Below are 18731 nucleotides of genomic sequence, written 5' to 3' on the forward strand. Positions count from 1 at the left end.
GGTACCTAGTGGCGTCCAATCATGTAATCTACAGTATTAATCTATTTGTTAAAAAAAAGAGCAAACAATAATTTAGATAACTGATCAATTGTGTGATACATGTAACAATATTCTCCAGTTATCCATCAAAAGCAAATGGAAAAATGACGAACAATATTTTTTCTTCTCTCAATATCACCATGGCCATTGAGAATGCTCATATGTCATCTGCATCAGTACACTGTACTGTGCCTCGCTTAAACTGAATACAGTGAACTCTCGTTATAATGAAGTCCTCCGGACCGGTAGTTTTCTTTTGTTATATCAAAATTTCATTATAACCGAACAAATAATTGATAACATAGAGCGGATATATGTTGCAGCCTGAATTTTTACTTTGTTGCAGCCTGAATTTTTACTTTGTTGTAAGTGGAATTTCGTTATAACCGTGTTTGTTATAACTGGAGTGCACTGTATGATAACAATGAAAGAAAAAAAAAGAAATACGAATTGTAGAAACTCTTGTTCCTCAGGGACGAGAGGCCTTTAGGGAACGCAGCTTGAATTTGGGGCAGGCGAAGGGACAGCATCCACATGAGGGAGAAGAAGTGGACACTTCGTCAGAATCCTCGTAGGTGGTGATGCTGAGGTATGCAGCTCCTACAGTGGATTACCAAGAAATTGAAAGAGAAAGATAGAGAGGGAGAAAGAGGAGGAAAGATATTCACATTGAAATAGATAGAGGGGGAGAGAGGAAGATATATACATTGAGATATATATATGTAGAGAGATAGGGAGACATCAGGAGATATTTACAGTGAGATAATGGGGAGACATCGGGAGATATATACAGTGAGATATAGGAGATATAATACAGTGAGAGAGGAGGAGAGATAGGGTGGCAGAGGAAGATATAGTGTGTGTACATTGAGATATAGGGAGAGATAGGGAGATATCTACAGTGAGATAGAGAAAGAGATAAATTATACAGCGAGAGATACAGGAGATAATAAGATATACAGTGAGAGAGGGGGGGGATATAGGGAGGGACAGGGAGATATATCCATTGAGAAAGAGAGAGAGGGAGAGAAAGAGAGGGTGGATGGGGGATAGATGACTGAGAACACAATGTCATTTCATTCTGTGTCGAATACATACATACAGTCAACCTCGCCCTGGTCGTATCGGAAGGGACTGCTGAGAATCCTTCATTTTACGCGAATTTCGACTTACACAATAGATCTAACATGTTATATCTATCCAGGATGAATATTTTTTTTTTTCTTCTACTGAGCCAATTTTTCGACTTGGTTCAACTTAGGTCAACTTAGGAGAGATAGACTGTACTTTAAAATTCTTAATGTCATAGTAGTGGATTCATCTATAAAGAAAATCATTACGAGAATTCCATAAAATGTCACTTTCTTATGAAAAGTACATATTCCTTTTGACTTGCTAATGAAAAAAAAATATATAAAGATATATAAATATACACACACACACACACACACACACACACACACACACACATATATATATATATATATATATATATATATATATATATATATATATATATATATATATATATATAATACATTTTCTAGCATAAAGAAAGAGCACTTGACTTATTTCTTTCAGAAGCCAGGCTAAACAATATCAGCAGAATATGTTATGCTCGAAAATGAAAATGCATGGAATTCTTTTTGTATTTTATACCATTTTTCTATTCTGACGCAAAGTGTTGTAGCCTTTTTTTCTAGCAATGACGACACAGGATTTTAACTATTACAGTGGATCGTCCACTTTTTCCTCAGACTGCACTTATACGTTCTACTAATATTTCTACATTGAATGCATTTTACTATAAATCCAGAGAAAGGGGTTCATCGGAATGATAATGATGCACTTCCAGTGAATGAAAACTATTTGTTAAAAGCCACTGGGAGTTAGGCAAAAGCTATACACCGATCAATGTTGTAATTTCAGCCCCGCAAAGTGAAATCGTACCGTTCTTGAGAGATTTCGGCAGCTCCAGTTTCCTCCTTGCGGGTCCGCCCGAGGACGATACGGTTGAGTTTCGGCCGAGCGTGCCTGGGGTGGAGATGGTTGAGGCAGGGGTGTAGAAGTAGATATCGCTCTTGCGGTGATGTGCGTCCGTAGAATGCTCTTCAGTGCGTTGCCGCCGGGGAACGAAGGGCCGTCTCTCGGGGGAGGAGTTGCTGTACGTGGTTCTAGAAAATATGAAATTTCTCGATTGATTAACCGATTCGTTTTTTGTTTGTTTGTTTGTTTGTTTCTCTGTAGGTGCGAATAATTTGGCTCAAATTCATTGTACAATGTAAGTCCTATTTGCCATGGGCTCGCAATCTTCATGTACCAAAGGCAATGAAAGGGGTCAGAGTTTTCAGTAGTGTTTCATTAGTTGTTTGCCCGATGTAGCTAAGTGAAAACTAAGTCACACGTACGAATAATATTTGAAGAGACATTATCGACAGGAATCGGATGAAATCAATAATCTCATCACAAGGGCCAGGAAAGATCCGTGATTACTAACATGACAGAGACATATACATAATAGGATTTTGTTGTTGTTGGTAGCAGTGTTGTTGTTGTAATCATTGTACTTTAAAAAAAATGATCGTCATCAAGGCAGAAAATTGAGGACGTGATGTGCATGAGTGTCATCTTTGCTTACAGGTAGTCTGTTGAATCGTCCCCGGATGATATCTCGTGCTGATAGATGTAATCTCCCAACCGTCGGGCGCACGTCTGCGCTGCGGCTTCCCGCGTTGGTACTCGAAGCTTTTTCTGTTTACAAGCGTAACAAACAGATAAATTTATGTCGAATGTAAAGGGGGAAAAATCAAAACAGGTGGAAATACGAGAATAAACCATACATTCCCTCTCACTCAAGCGAAGACTGTACACGTATACATTAATAATTTTCATATTGTGTGCTGTTTGTGCCCTACGTGATGCAAATGAGGAAAAGAGGTTTGCGGTAACATTATTAGGGAGCTTTAAATTTTGACGCGCGGACGTTTGAGACGACGAGTGCGCTGGACGTTCTCCTCTCCCCTGCGTCGCGTTGAAAAGTAGATTTAGATTACGTTGGGACGCAACGTATAAAAAATAAAATGGCGCCCCCTTATCATCGGTGCATGAAGTAGTTCTTTACGTTGCAAACTGTGCGGACGTAAAAATAGCCCAGTACGCGTAATGAAAAACTCAGGCGACGCAAGCTAAAAAAAATAGATCGACTTGACGCGCGCTTCTGCGCATGCTCAGAACATTTTTTCCCCTCTGAACGTCCGCGCGTCAAAATCTAAGACACCCTATTGTAGTCCCTGAGAGAACTGCTGTTTGGCGAAAGAAGACCTTGGAGAGAGGAGAGCGAGGGAGGGAAGCGAGTGAGGGAGAGTGTAAGGGAGGTAAACGGTAACATTAATAAGGGTAGCGCTGAGCTGGAAGTTGAGGTTGCACTAATGGAGACAGAAGAATAGGAGACACAGGTACGTTTGTAAGCTAGGACGGATGAGAGTGAGAATTAGGTTCGGAAGTCGGTGGGAAGAGAAAGATGAATCAGAAAGGAGGGATCACAAGCAAAGGGGAAGGAGATGTTGAGATAACCATGAAGATAAGAGAGTGAAGTGATGAAGATGTGCAATCCTAGATGTATTACAAAACGAAGGGAGGAGAAAAAACGTAGTCGGTAAGCGATTGAAAACACGGACTATACATTGTATATAGAACGCGGAATTAATAACTACGAAAAGTATTGAAAATAAGGGGGTTTGGCCCGTGGGAAAGAGCTATGGGGGAGAAACAATGATAATGAATAATAGTCCATTCCCGTGGAGCAAGGAGTGTATAAAGTGAAAAAATAGTCATGAAAGGAAGAAAAGAACTGAGAAATTAATCCTTGTAAACAACTTTTGTAAAGTGGTAAAGTGGCCGTAAAGTGGTCTTGAAAAAGAATCGTTAAAGGGGAGGTATATAAGTCGAAGAGAAGTTGGAATGTGGGAAAGTCGTGAAAACGACTGAGCAAAAACTCCATAGAAACCAAGTGTGATAGTTCTCAATCATTTTGTTTTCATATCATGAAGACCCGTCGGCTATATGCCGAAATCATAGTGCAGGGAAATCCTATATATGACATCTATGATAAATGCATGCTGCCCATGCAGCCGTAAACAAACTCGGGAACATGTGAATTAATCATCACATTCGATATGTTAAATGAACCATTATTATGGGGTGGGAGAGGAAATATTACCAGGGAGGTGGTCTCTTCCCACCTCCCTGATATTACTGATCGAAGGCCTTGACCAAGTTTCCCGTCGTGTCATCGGAGCTTCAATATAATCCGCGCAATACAACTGAACTGTGTGTCCTATTTCATTACTGTTTGTGTGTTATTTCCCTGTCCACGTGACTATCATTGTCTATGCAAAGACAATTTCCTCTGACCAATCAAAATGCACCGTTCCTCAGCTAGGCGTACGGACAAGGGCGAACTGAATTCACAGAGATAATAATTAGGTTTTTCACACAATCGGTGTGATGTGGAAATAACAATAACAGACGAAATAAAAAAAGCCTGGATTAATTCTGCCATATCAAATAATAACCAGGGAGGTGAATGTGCATCTCCCTGGTCGTGACGATTTGAGATTGCATTACGTTTGTTTAGGTCCCTCATCACGGTCTTCGATATGAGGGGAAAGAATAGGGAAAGAACATGATATTAAAAAACTAGATTTGGAAATTTGTCAATTTTGACAAATTAGGTGATCCGATGTGTCCGGAAATAAATGTTTTAACTCCGAACTCGATTTGCGTGACGCTATCTGTTACACATCTGTGATTTGAGGCGAATGGCCATGTCATTTTTTAGATTCTCATCAAAGAAAAGAGAATCGTACCTAAGATTTGATAGGGCATATTATACTAACAATAATGCAAAATTATTATTATTATTTTTTAACATTTGAACGTCCTATCATTTTTTCCTATCATTTTTTTCCTTAGGGGGCATACAGAGGAAGAGATTTAGGCCTACTTATGGGGGCAATATGCAATGTATTTAAGAAGATATAGGACGAAATTTGTTTGATCCTTGACCCTACTTTAGAAAGCGTCTGATTAGAAAGTTATTATGTCATGAAACGATCCATATGCCATAGGCGAAATGGTTGCAAAATATGGAAGAATAGGGAAAGAACATGATATCAAAAAATTAATGGTCTGATATCAAAATGTCTTACCAACAGTGCCACCTCAACGTGAAGCGTGGCGATCTCAGCTCTTGCATCAGAAAGCTCGTCTCTCAGCTGTTACGTAAAAAAAAAATAAAGAAAAGAAGAAGACAGGCCGTGTATCGAAGTATGGCATAAACCGTGCGTATCGTATAGGCCTGCAGTCTCAAATCTAATGCTCACTCTGTAGCTAGATTACATTTTTAGATAGAGTCCAAGTCGATGACAAATGAGATCTTCAATATAACTTAATCACAACATAGTTCTGAAAAGTCATTATGCATAACAACTATATGTCACTGTTAACCAATGCCTTGGACGACTTGCATCCCAGATTTACATCAGAGAACCTGAAAAAGAATTAATTGACTAATATACAAACATTCAAAACACCAGTAGCGAAGGTCTATATGAACTATTCTAATCTTATATATTTCGGTATTCTAAAATCCTGGATGGATAAAGGACATGCTCGCTATCGTTTTATGTCCATGCGCACACAATGAATAATTGATGATTTTTGCGAGAATGATATATTGACATCACGTACCATCTGATTTTCAAGCTTCATCTGCCCGATGAATATTTGGAAGTGTCCAATTATGTTTATTTATCTCTGTGATCCTCTCCCACTTGTTCAGGACCCGACATTTAGGCGTATCCCCCATTTTGCAATTTCGCGTCATAAACAGTGACATTTGTTGATGTAACTCTTGCCGCTGTTACTTCATTAAAAAAACTGCATATAAAAGAGTAGGTGCAGATAGCCTTGTATACACTTTGTCTCCTGAATCCGAATTATAAAACCTAGAGCCATTAATATCCTGAGCTTAGCCATCGACCAAATGGTGCTACATGTTGTTCACAGTGTGACGTTCGTTTAGTCCCTTCGGACAGCGAATTCATTAATCTGCTTGCCGTATTGGACAGTTTGTATCATCTACTTTTCAATGATATAATTGGCTTGACGGCATTCTTCTCATCGCATATTTTGTATGAAGCTGCAAATTTACGTAATGACGCCAAATCTTTAGAGATTTTTTTTTCTCTTTCTTTTGGACATGACACTAAAGATGAAATTAATAAAATAAAATCTGACCTTGGCATTTTCTAGGACGAGGACGCTACTTGCCAGCGCTTGCTCCATCGCAATGTTGCCGTACAGCGCATGTTCACATTCCTCTCTTCGACCTGACTGAGCAACGATACGATCCATGACGTCATCATTGCTATACTCCGCGGCAATGGAGCGCTGTGGCGAAACTTTCGCTACTGGAGGAAATCAATAGGACATATAAATGATAAAAAAGTGGTCTTTAGCAGGTATATCAAAAGGGCACTGTTTAGATATGTTTCCAATCTGAAAAGGAAAAACAAAAACCTGAACTATACGTTTATAGATGATTCTATGATAGTCTCAGAAAGAGAGTAAATATGAAGCTATCATACCTACAAAGAATTTACAGAAAACTGCTTCAAAAAGTAAACTTTCATGAGAGACCGGATTTACCACACACAATTATATCCTAATGGTGTTACAATGAACCATTTAGTCAATGGTTTATCAACATGATGATATTTGTACACAAAGCTCTTGTTCATAAATATCTTGAAAGTGACAGCATAATTCTCAAAACATTTTTTGTGCTGGATGATTTTTGTTTTGTTTTGTTTTTAGTTCGTTATTCCGAAGTTTTTTTGATCAGAAAATGAAATTAGATTCGTTATTGAGAAGGTTCGTGAATCTAAAAAATGAAACGAGGTTCCTTTTTCCGAAGGATCGTTGATCCAGGGAGGTGAGAGGACTAATGAACCCTATTTCATTTTTGGATCAACGATCCTCCGCACTAATGAATCCTATTAATTTTTGTATTAACGAAAATCTAGGTTTTGGAAGTTTGTGTGTTTCGGAATATCGAACTTTAGGAATAATGAACATTTCTTTTTTTTTCTCATATATTTGAATATGACACCATAGACATTAAGTTAATTCAGTATTCATAAAGATATGCCACCACAACGTGAATTAAACAGTGTCTTCATGCGATGGAAACGGTGTTTTTATAAGAACCATTTTGAAGAGAAACTTATTTGAGAAACATCGCGTAGTCTCGTCATCAGACTTTTTGAGGTTCACTGGATAGCGTTGTCACAGGACCAACGCCACCACCAACACCACCACCACCACCAACAACAACAGCAAACCTCACTCTCTCACTCTCTTCAAGGCCTAATCATATAACTCTATATGACGTTTTGTATTTCAACTGGTTGTCAATTATATGTGACAAGATTTAAATTATTTTAATCCCATCCAACCCAACCACATCGATGAAAATTAATGTCATTTATATGAGATGGCTGTCGACCAAAGAAGAGTGAGGAATAATCTATTATTTCTCAATCTACTTAGTGGGGAGCAGGATTAATTCAATATATCTATGTGTAAACTCATCTATTAATCAAATAAATTCCGTAGGATGCCTCCACTTTACAATAGCACGAACGGCGGCCTCGGTCCTTAATTTGCGATACTAATGATTTACAAAAGAATGAACAAAACTACACGAAAATCCCGCTCAAATTACAATGTATTAATAACCCCACAGCCTTCATAACACACACGGACGCACACTAACGAACATACAAACAGGGGAATAAGATAAAGTATCGTGCATAATGATGATACATTGCACTTACAAATTTTATATCATAACTGTAAAAGGTTACTAAGAGCCATTGCGCCATATGCTAACACAGAACTGCGGGCAAACACAAAGTTTACGTCGACAAAACGATATTTTTCCTCCTAATAGACATAGAAGTGAGGTTTGCACTGGATATTCAAGTTACCATAAGAAACCACACTACGACATTATGGTGGATCTATCATCTTGCTATACAGAGCTTTGTGTCTATTGTAATTGCAACTGCCTGTGTGTTTTCATGTGTTTGTACAGCGTGTCCCGCAAAAAAAAAAAAAAATGCTAATGGCACTTTAAATGAGTATAATTTGAAAATTACCAAATCATATTGTATGTAATTTTATAATCATAAAATAGCAGTCATTTTGTACAACTGGCTTAAATCTTATGCCATATGGTCCATTGAACACAGAGGTATGTGCCTTCTTTCAGCACTCATCAGAAATCACTCAATCCAAGTAGTACGTAGTCCATTTACGTGTGGGACGTTGTTTCTCCTGCTACTTTCTCGGGGTTCTTGAATGAGGCTTTGCATCATGTGGTCCATGTCAATGTTTTCTTGTGTTTTGACTGTTACTCTTGTCCCCGATCTGCCCTTGCTAAGGTTTTTGCTTGTACCCATTTCCCTGTATTTGAGCACATTTCTGAGTATTGTTGCCTTGCATGGTGCTCATTGATTGAATTCTGCCTCGAATTTTTCTTGTACCCTGTTCAGACTTCGATCAGATTTCGTCATGTTTCGCTGAACGCTCGTGCGTAAATATGCAAGAATTTCTATTCATGAGAGAGGGATGAATGAATAGGTCATCCTCAAGTCCTGAACAAAGTAATCCTTGCCCGTGACTGGACATGAATAGACATTGCACCACTTGAATAGATAAGAAATCTTATTAGCTGAATCTGACTACACATACGTACTGACGACAAAACTTGGAAGGAGAGGCTTTCTGATGTGTAATGAAAAAATGCTCATATCTTTGTGATTATTCGACCATATCTCATAAATTTCATCCAGTTGTAGAAAAGGAATTTTAGTTTAACAGTGTAAAGATATAGACAATATAGTGTTGTAATTTTAATATAATACTCTGGAGTGCCATTAGCGGGTTTTTTTTTTTGTTTTTTGTGGGACAGGCTGTATACGCGTATATTCATATTTTTCGTTTTGTTCGACAGTGTAGTTGGTACCTATGGCTACTCGTCGACCGCCTTTTGATTAATTACATCGCATCTCAGAAAATATTCATAAGCTTTCCTTTAAAGGAGACTTTCGGACGGTTTTTAAACTTTAGCATTTGAACATCTATTGGTCGTACGGAGTACAGAGTTTAAGAGTTTATAGAGATTGGAATGAGGAATACGACTGTTTTCAACATTCATTACAAGTCGCAGTGGACGGGGATGATGACATAGTAGTTTCACATAAGAAGGCATAATTGGGCGCTCGAGGAAGTAGAACAAAAGAAGAAAGTATCTACACTCATGTAAAGCTATTAAGCAAGTGGTAATGTAATGGATTTACATGCCTACATAATTGGAAAACAAAGTGTGAACCTCAATGTCATCATCCTTGTTCAGGTGTTTAGGGTGTTTTTTTTTTCAGAGTATTGGCTTATCAACTCTTTAACGACCACAATAAATTCTCTAATTTTATACATGGCACCATCGATTTATGTATAGGCCCACTACATAATGTGAATTTATTTAAAATCGTCTGGAATGTCCCTTTAATTTCTTCTCATTTGGGCAGAAAGTGCGGCAGATTCCCATCTCAGCGGAGCCAGTTTGTTGACTTGTATTTTACGAACAGAAATCCCGGAGACAATCGCGAGTGACGTTTTACATTTTACGGCTGAGCGAGCTCTTTATTTAAACCGACTGCCTGCCTTCTATTAATGAAGCACGTCTACTAGTGAAAAGAATGTCAAAATGGTATTAATATCGACGTGTATGAATTAATGAAGATTTTCTTAAATTCTGCTAACTTCTTAACTGTGTCCTCCTCATTTCTCTTGTTGTCGGCTTGTGTACTTTTTTGTATGCAAGAAAATCTATGCGTGAAAGTGGTTTGTTTGAAAAAAAAAGGGTGGTCCATGAGTAGCAGACCTCCTGTACACATTGACATTATTTGAGGACGATGCATGGTTACGCACAGTACATTTTTTCAAGACGTTATCAAAATGGGTGTACGTCACGAATTCGACACCCACACGAGTCATACAGCCCACGAGTCATACAGTCTATTAGCTCGACCCTAGGCAAATAAGGCCAATGAGTCCAACCCTAGGCAAACAGGGCCCACGAGTTAACGACGCTAAGCAAAAAAAAAAGGCCCAAGAGACCGACACAATAAGCCCATAGTGTAATATCGGTCTCGTGGGCCTGGTTTGCCTAGTGTCGAACTCATAGGCCGCATGACTCATGGGTGTAGGAATGTCCCCTTAAAATGGGTAAGGGTGTGGCTTTGAACCCCTCCCATCTCTCCCCGCATTTTTTCCTAGGCTCGTCACCTTTAACCATAAAGCGTCAACATACCTTGTGACGGAGCTCTCGAAGACAGCACCTCTCCAGAACGTCGGTCAGCCGCGGTGGTCAGCTGCCGTACACGAAGATTCAGCTCTTGTGAGCATTCATTATTGACACTTTCACCGAGTCGGGTTTGAAGTGATGGAAAATTACGTTCTCCTTTCCTGCATGAATTAACTCTGCCATGAAGTGAGATATGTCATACGAAAGAGTCTGGATTACAAATCAAGTCTTTTGGTTCATTTTATGTTTTTCACTCACATGAAACTAAACATTCTTCTAACTCGCCAAACGTGAAAAAGAGATGTACCCATATGCATTCACCAAAAAAATTCATAACCCATGGCAGAATTTGCTTCATGTGTGTCTCTTTCTTTGACGATTTCATAGATATCGTGATCAAAAAACATTTCAACGGTATTTCTTTAAACATACTAAAATAGCTTGTGGTCTTGGGGATATTTATTTCGTATCTATATACAGGCGAGATAGATGCTATGTATATTGTAATGTGCGTTCCATCTGCGGGGACCTCCGGGTAGCAAAAAAAAATTTCCCCGCAAGTCACACGCAAGACTTGCCCGGAAAGGTGTGAAATGGCCTTAAAATCAAGCTTGTCATCTACATTTCTTAACTGTACGATATCTTTGACTCCTGTGCAACGAATGTATAATGCGGTAAAAATGACATCCAATTGAGGAAGCTTGGAAGCTGTGATTCACAAGATCGTTGCCACTAATGTCCATCTAGAGCAGTTTTGATTGATAATACCTCCTGCTTATACGAGGTCGAGTCAGATTCTAGATGACTCGCGCTTTCACGCGGAAGACACAGATAATCTAAGGCTGGCGGAAACAAGAAAATGATTGAGCGATGATACATCCGCGATAGCCTACATTTTGTCTTTAGTGGCGTTATATCTGTGAGTGTATCATTCAAACGCACACGAATAACGTGTTGTACATGCATGTTTGTACGTGTTTGTGAGTGTGTTTGAATGTAGTAGCCGCTACACGTCGGGTGAAATTGAAGGTTTTAGTGCTGCTTTATTCAAATCTAAATGCGTTGTTCTCACCAGCTATGAGGATTTTTGAATACTAAGGTCATCGAGATAGTTATGAAACAAAATCATGACGTAGGGCCTACGTACAGTCAATTCTGCCAAGGTCACCTGGTCACTGACATATCATAAAAGCGACATCTAATTCGTACTAGCATTTAACATGTTTAAGCCCTTAAGTAGGAGAAATCCATCAAAATTAATCAACAAACTATACGAGAGGCGAACTGCCACCAATTCTAACATCAAATTTTAACTTTCTCTGAGAAATCGATCGAGTGACTCTTGAATGTCCTTGATCAAAAGAAACGTGACGAAATGAAACATGAAATTATATCTTTTCGTCCTACACGAGTCAAATTGCCGGTTTCCGTCAACCAGTCCTCTGTAGCTAGCTCTCGCCGTACAGTTTCTCTAGGACCAATCACAGTACGTTGCGCATCCCCCTAGAACTAAGTTAATTTAGTTCAGTTAAAAGCAGTGCATTCAGGGACCATCATGTGTATCGTCCTTCCAGCGCGATGCAAAGCCTAATCAACACCAAGCAACAGCACTCTATTCATGCACGCCAAACACACCTAAGTTAATCTTGTATATAGCGACATCTGACAGACCACCGATCTCACGTTCATGGATTACCGAGATATTGAAGACATAACTATATTGCTCAATGAATCCGCCAATTTAGAGGATCGAATCCAAGGATGTCACGATCACCCTCCGACATTTCCATGCCTAATTGTGAACACCGCGCCGCTTCGACAGAATGGTTAAAAGGACGCAATGTTTCGCCGACGGATATAACAATAGATTTTAAGGGTTGCAATAATTGCGAAGGAAATACGACCACAGCCATATTGATATGAACATCTTACATTACGCTTATGAACGAGTTTCCGCGTTCTAGAAAAAAAGGAAGTTGTATCAATATACAAAAAAAAAAATAGCTTTGTTTCGATTTAGGCGTTCTCCTAGCGGCCGTCAACGAATTGACAATAACTTGAAGTGGCAACTAGTAGTTTTTATTTTGCTTACAACACGTTTACAACTGGGTATAACGTGAGTGTTTGGCGCTTGTCAAGAACATCACAGACAACATTATTTATTCCTCCTAACCATAGGTAGGGGCGGATCCAAGAATTCCGCAAAAGGAAGGCGCCTTTACAAAACAAAATTAAAGGAGGGGGCGCACGCGCCTCCATTTTTCTTTTTCTTTCTTTTGTTTTAACAGAAAAAAAAAAAATAAAGAGGGGGCGCGCGCCCAGTGCGCCCCCCTCTGGATCCGCCACTGATTGTACACTCGAGCTTTAAAATTGATGGTGGCGTGCTATGAGACGAACGTCTATCTGGTTAAAAGTATACCTCTTCGTTGATATAGCTGACCCTTCCTCTGTCTGCTGATGGATGGGATGGTTACCATGACAACGGAGCACTGATTCCGTGGCGGCAGGTTCCCGCCTAGCAGACGACAACTGGGCACTTCTTGCTGGGGTGAATTCCGCGGTTGCCGATGAGATCAGATCACTCTGAGATACTAAGTAAACATAGCACATGACGAATGAGAAAAAGCAATGACTATTGTAAATGAAAACATGCAGAGCCTCCAGCAGGTTTAATACATTAAAGATGTTGACAAAACCCCCCAAAACAACTGATTTCTGAAAAAAAAACAACCCAGAACAACAACATGAGTATTCATCAATTGACATTTTGGCTATTGTTTATGTGCGAATACGCATGTGGCTTCCTGCTATCTAATTCTATCAGCTCGGCCTATCTGTAATGTTTTGTTTCTTAGAAAAAATAAAAAGAATATAAAAGAATGATAAAACATGGCAACAAAACCCATGACCCTCGAGGATTCTTCCCGACGAAGGAGGCGGGGGGGGGGGGATGGGGAGGGGAGAGGTACCATTGACCCTTGACAACACCATCGGCCCGCAGCCCGCCCCGCCCCCCCCCCCCCCACACACACACACACACTACCCTCCCCCCAAAAAACAAAACAAAACAAAAAACAAAAAACAAAAAAAAAACAAAAAACGAACAACAACAACAACAACAAAACAAAACAAAAAAAAAAACTAAAAACGTTCCGCTTCCTTCTTATGTGTGAATGTGTGTTTGCCAATTGCATAATCATTATACGTGCGTATATGCATTCACTTGTCCACATGCAAGTATTGATATCTAAAACGACGGCAGCAAAACATCAGAATGTAAAATTGTGGGAGGAATGAAGGAAAAATGTGGATATCATTAAGAAAACGCGCATCTAATATCATAATTTTATTGATTTGAATTTCCACTGTTAAAATCTGGGTTAGACTTGTGAAATGATGTGAAAATTTGAAAATGTCAGTTGGTAATGACAGGAATTTGTATCAGAAAAGTACAGAAAGTTATTGGTGGTCGGTATTACAGCTCGTTTGATATTCATGGCTCTTTATTTTCCATAAAGCATATTGACGTCTGACATCTTTATAATTATGTATTGCATCGTTACAAACAAATAAACAAGCAAACACTTGCTGTTCGAAGTAATGAATTTTTGCGTCAAGTATGTTGCCCGTGATTTTCCTTTTCTTTTTAAAATCATGCATGGCTACTGTATATAAAAAAAATAGTAAAAAAATCGGTACTTGTATACGTCCATGAAGGGCGATTTGTAAGTCAGTTGCAATAAACATTCACTGGGTATTTACTTGTTGGACCTGTCGAAAGTATGCACGTCTATTCGTCCACGCATTACACGATGTATAGGGTTAAGTACACGGATTTTGAAAGTTTTTGAGATATAATACGTCATCAAACAAATTAATGTAACACTATATTAGGGGAACAGGTATAGGCTTACATAAGTCGTTAGAACAGTTTCATATTAAAGGTAAAATCAGTGCAGTTGTCAAACAAACGAAAATGATAAACAAAAGGGGACAAATTAACCCAGCCGGACAGTAAAATCAAATTTACCTGCAGAAGATGAGCTGGTGACGTCCAGGTCATCCGCCGCTTGACCCAACACTGTGTTGAGGAGGTCTACAGCTGACCGAGCAGCATCCAACAACTTCCGGTGCTCGGACATCGTGACATTAAAGGCGACTTAGCGGCAAGACTAGCCTCGAGTGTAAATTCATAGCTACGTACTAGGTGTTTCAAAAAAAAACATTCCCACTTTTGATCATTAATAGTTCAAAAACTATTCATCCGATCAAACTGTCATTGATATGAGTTATAGCTGAATAGTGTACAATTTTGTTGGAGGTAATTTCAATGTGAAAGCATAAATCAGTTTCATTAAATCTAAGATTGATTTTGAAGTAAGGTTTCAGATTTTGGTCAAATTTTAAGCCTCTGTACAAAAATTGAACTTTGCACAGGAACCAATGATGTGTATGTGAGTGTGTGCTGACAATGGCCCTGAACAATGGACATGCCTGAACCACCTGTTGACTAGGCGTCAGTCTCGCGCTCCCAGGCACAATAATGAATGCTTAATCAATAATTCATGTGGATTGCACTGGGCACTGCTAGTCTGAATTCATGCACGGTAAAGGGTAAAATGCATGCACATGGAAAAAGTAAGCACATGTTTCCATGTGCTTGCAAACACCACATTTCATTCCAGCTGGCAATCAGTTTCAAATTTTGCTTCACATATCACTAAATTTGGGATATAAATAAGCATAGATAATCTAAAGTTCGTCATTTTAATACAACTGTCTACTAATAGTCTGACAAATTTGTTGCTTTTTCGATAAAAAGAGATCATTTTTGGTAAAGAGTTCAGCAGCATTTTTTCATTGGGGCGATTTGTTTCACAGTAGATTTATTTAAGGCTCCATTTATACACAAGTGTATACTCTAATTAATTTTCTTTGCTTCCTGTCACCATGTTTTCGACAGAACAGAAGGTATTTATCGTAATTTCGTTTTTCAGAAGTATAGGGAGAGCACTGTCGCGACTCAACGACAGTATCGGCAGGCGTTTGTCTTTACTCAGATACTACCAGAGGCTGAATAAAGACTAGTTGTGATAGTGGAATTTCTCATGAATAAATAATGAAGCATTCAAACCCTGGCCATTGTTCAGGACCATTGTCAGGGTGTTAACCACACACTCCCATACACACCCATTGACCCCTGTGCAAAGTGAAAGTTTCGTACAGAGGGTTGAAAATAGAGCAAAATCTGGAACCTAACTGTGAAATTAATCATGGATTTCATGAAACTGATTTATGCTTTCATATTCAAACTACCTTCAACAAAATTGTACACTATTCAGCTATCACTCATATCAATGACAGTGTTATCTGATACATAGTTTTTGAATTATTAAGAATCAAAAGTGGGAAATGTTTTTTGAAACACCTAGTACAATGAACGAGTAAAAGGTCTCACTTTCAAAAATCCTACATCAATGCAAGAATAGTCCACGGTACGACAATTATTGTTTGTTAAAATATTTGATTATCAAGTTAAAACTTTCCAGGAAGTTTGTTGTCATAATTAATACGTGGGAAATTTCATTCACAAACAAACAAGCAAACAAACAAACAAACAAACAAACAAACAACCTTTCGCTATTCTGTTCCAAGAAATTCGCCGAGCGTCGGAAGCCCCAACTTCTATCCTCTCAAGCGTCCAAATCATTTTCTTTTCTTTCCCTCTCTTAAAATGTTTGTGTGACAAATAAAAAACACACATAAATCACTCTTTTTTTTTCGGAGGGAGAACATTCCTGTTTGTATTAGACACAAGAGTGGTTTTATAGGCCGTCTTAACATCTTTTGAGTATAAAATTTAACTCTGTAATCACAAGACGACATTATTTGACAACATCTGAACATGGCGACATCTGTTCGAAGTCCCTGTGTCACAAACAATCCAGACTATGATGATTATCATTTGAACCATGGAACTGTGACTTTCACGTCGTTCTAAAAGGTTAACGTTCGCCCTTCACAGGGAAACAAGTTATTGCTTGTTCATCTACGAAGAAAAAGAGAAAAAGTACTAACTTTTTGCTTCATAATCACATAATTAAATCGGGGGGTAAATTTATTACAGCAGTCTATCAACTATCTTACTAGTAGGGTTCTAACCAATTTCTCCTCGCATGTACCTAAAGAAAGACGTATCTAGTGTAGGTCTAGAGTTTTCTGTATAGAATAGTCATTCCGTGCCAAACACGTACCAAAGCCGCGGATTGTAGAATTCTGCGACTTCATGCCAAACCATTGTAGGATTACATAAAATTAAATAAACACCTTTTGGATTAATTTGATATCCTTCATGATTCAAATTATGATCGCACCGAAGAAGATAATGGGATTAGAATTAAAGTTTGATAACTTTACTTACAAAAATGTCTGCTGAAGGATATCTGCTGAAGGAGACGGACGAAGGCCAGTGCCAGTGGCAGTGGTAGACTGGGGTCACAAAATGTGAGCTACCACAGGCAAAAATTCCTTTTTTCGTTAGCAAAAGGTGATACGTAATGATCTTGCCAGCCGCTTTTCGTCGTTAAACTTTGTTTCATCAGGCGCTTTGCATTCTGAATTAGTAAGTTCACAACTGACACGAAGAAAAGCTCTAAAGCAACATTATAATAGAAACACCGTTTTACCAGTAAGAAAGTACAGCTTGGACAGTATACGTACGGGTCAACTCGGGGATTCAACACTGTACAAACGAACCTCCCGGGTCTTTCCTGCGTCTTCAGGTATCTATTTCAGGTGTCTATTTACACACTACACATGCACACAGACGTGGCAGCGGAGTGTATGGAAAGAGGGGAGTACATAGGGGTGAAAATAACAAGCAATTACGTAATAGCAGAATGTTAAGTATTTCCTCGAGTAGTGAAAAAAGACAGTCTGACTAAATTAAAAGATAAATTACGTGCTTTGTCCTGTCAAGTATGTTGTTCGATCAGAAAGAAGAAACACAGAAGAAACTGTCGAAAAATGTACCAATGTTATTCTTGATTTCGAGCTCTCCTTGCATTTATATTTATCCTCTCTTGATATCAAAATTACTGGTAAGGGAGAGAGAAACATATAATTCATTAATATCACTTTAATTATTCTTTAAAATCGAATTTTGTTTCTGTTTTTGCACCATGATACATAAGCTTTGAGACGACGAAATAAGCATTATGGTAATGAATTATAAGTTGACGGAAAGCTATCGGCGAATCGTAAAACGTTCAGTCTTATTTCCCATACCGGGAAGCACTTCGTTTTTCCTTAGAAACAGTGAAAATGGTCTTAGATATACATATGGAAATTATACAAGGTCGCATGTTTGTGCACTATCCAGGATTACAGCTCTGACTAATACTTTTGCACGTATTTCTGTAAGGAAATGACTTTTGTTTTATATGTTTTATCATTTCAGAGAAATTGAACTTCATTTAATGAATAGACAACCCTAATACACCCTGCATTACTTCAGAGTTCAAAATGAATTCCCATATTCCTCAGAAAGATGGCGGCATCATCAAATCCCGGTAATCTATGCCACAAATACAGCTGTGGATTTTTTTTTTGGTGCATATCTAGAAACTGACAGCTGTTTGAATAATAATAACTAGGCGGTTCTCCAGCTCTTGAACATCCATTGTTAAGTAAAATCTTTAACACCTAATATTGTCTGCTTTCACTACCGTCCAAACGTGTGCCTCTAACATCAAACAATGATACGCCGGTTTTATGACGTAATCACATAAATTCATGGATGTTTCCTTCCAATATACCAGGTGCTTATAGCTTTGTGGTCCATTTAATAATCCAAGTTACTAGTGAATACACGTCCACTGATAATGGTTTCCTTGGCACCTTACACCAAGGTGTTCAATAGACTGTTTACTCACTTAAAATGTTCAAATCTTATACCATATCTTCATAACAAAGGGCGTTCCTTGCAAGGGGAGGGGTAAATCCACGCATTTTTTTTTTTTTTTTGTGCGTGTATATTAGTAAACCTGTTTACTTGACTCTTAATGCCTGTTATTGAATATCTATTTCCATATACTCGGCATAAAGCTTGCATGCCTTTTTTTTCCCATTGTTATGCAGTCAAACCTGATGAAAGCCGTCTGGCGCGCCGTCAGGAATAACCGTCGATATGAAATAAAAGTATGCATAATTATTTTGAATATTTTTTAATCAAACTCGTTTATTGTTCCAAGGACAA

At 38.6% G+C, this 18731-nt stretch overlaps 1 protein-coding gene across 4 annotated transcripts; it reads right to left on the bottom strand.

Moving 5' to 3' along the window:
* Positions 1–436: 436 nt before the first annotated feature.
* Positions 437–17280, bottom strand: LOC140242030 (uncharacterized). Of its 4 annotated transcripts, none has more exons than XM_072321779.1 (9): positions 17195–17280; positions 14505–14646; positions 12894–13065; positions 10481–10650; positions 6340–6509; positions 5250–5315; positions 2678–2790; positions 1990–2213; positions 437–639 (listed from the first exon to the last, which is right to left on the bottom strand). In XM_072321779.1, exons 2-9 carry the CDS (start codon positions 14614–14616, stop codon positions 509–511), a joined length of 1158 nt encoding a protein of 385 aa, XP_072177880.1. In that variant the 5' UTR covers positions 14617–14646; positions 17195–17280; the 3' UTR covers positions 437–508. The 4 variants fall into 4 exon arrangements, with proteins under 4 accessions (XP_072177880.1, XP_072177876.1, XP_072177877.1 ...); XM_072321775.1 differs by having other exon boundaries at positions 6340–6512; XM_072321776.1 differs by lacking the exon at positions 17195–17280 and adding an exon at positions 16896–16912 and having other exon boundaries at positions 6340–6512; positions 14505–14670.
* Positions 17281–18731: the final 1451 nt, after the last annotated feature.

This window comes from Diadema setosum, chromosome 18, assembly GCF_964275005.1.
Source record: "Diadema setosum chromosome 18, eeDiaSeto1, whole genome shotgun sequence".
NCBI classification, from domain to species: domain Eukaryota; kingdom Metazoa; phylum Echinodermata; class Echinoidea; order Diadematoida; family Diadematidae; genus Diadema; species Diadema setosum.

Coding starts and splice junctions, on each gene's coding strand:
- LOC140242030 (XM_072321775.1), bottom strand. CDS start 14,616: ATGTCCGAGCACCGGAAGTTGTTGGATGCTGCTCGGTCAGCTGTAGAC. Junction 13,066..14,504: donor CACCAGCTCATCTTCTGCAG/GTAAATTTGATT, acceptor ATGTTTACTTAG/TATCTCAGAGTGATCTGATC. Junction 640..1,989: donor GCCGAAATCTCTCAAGAACG/GTACGATTTCAC, acceptor AATCCACTGTAG/GAGCTGCATACCTCAGCATC.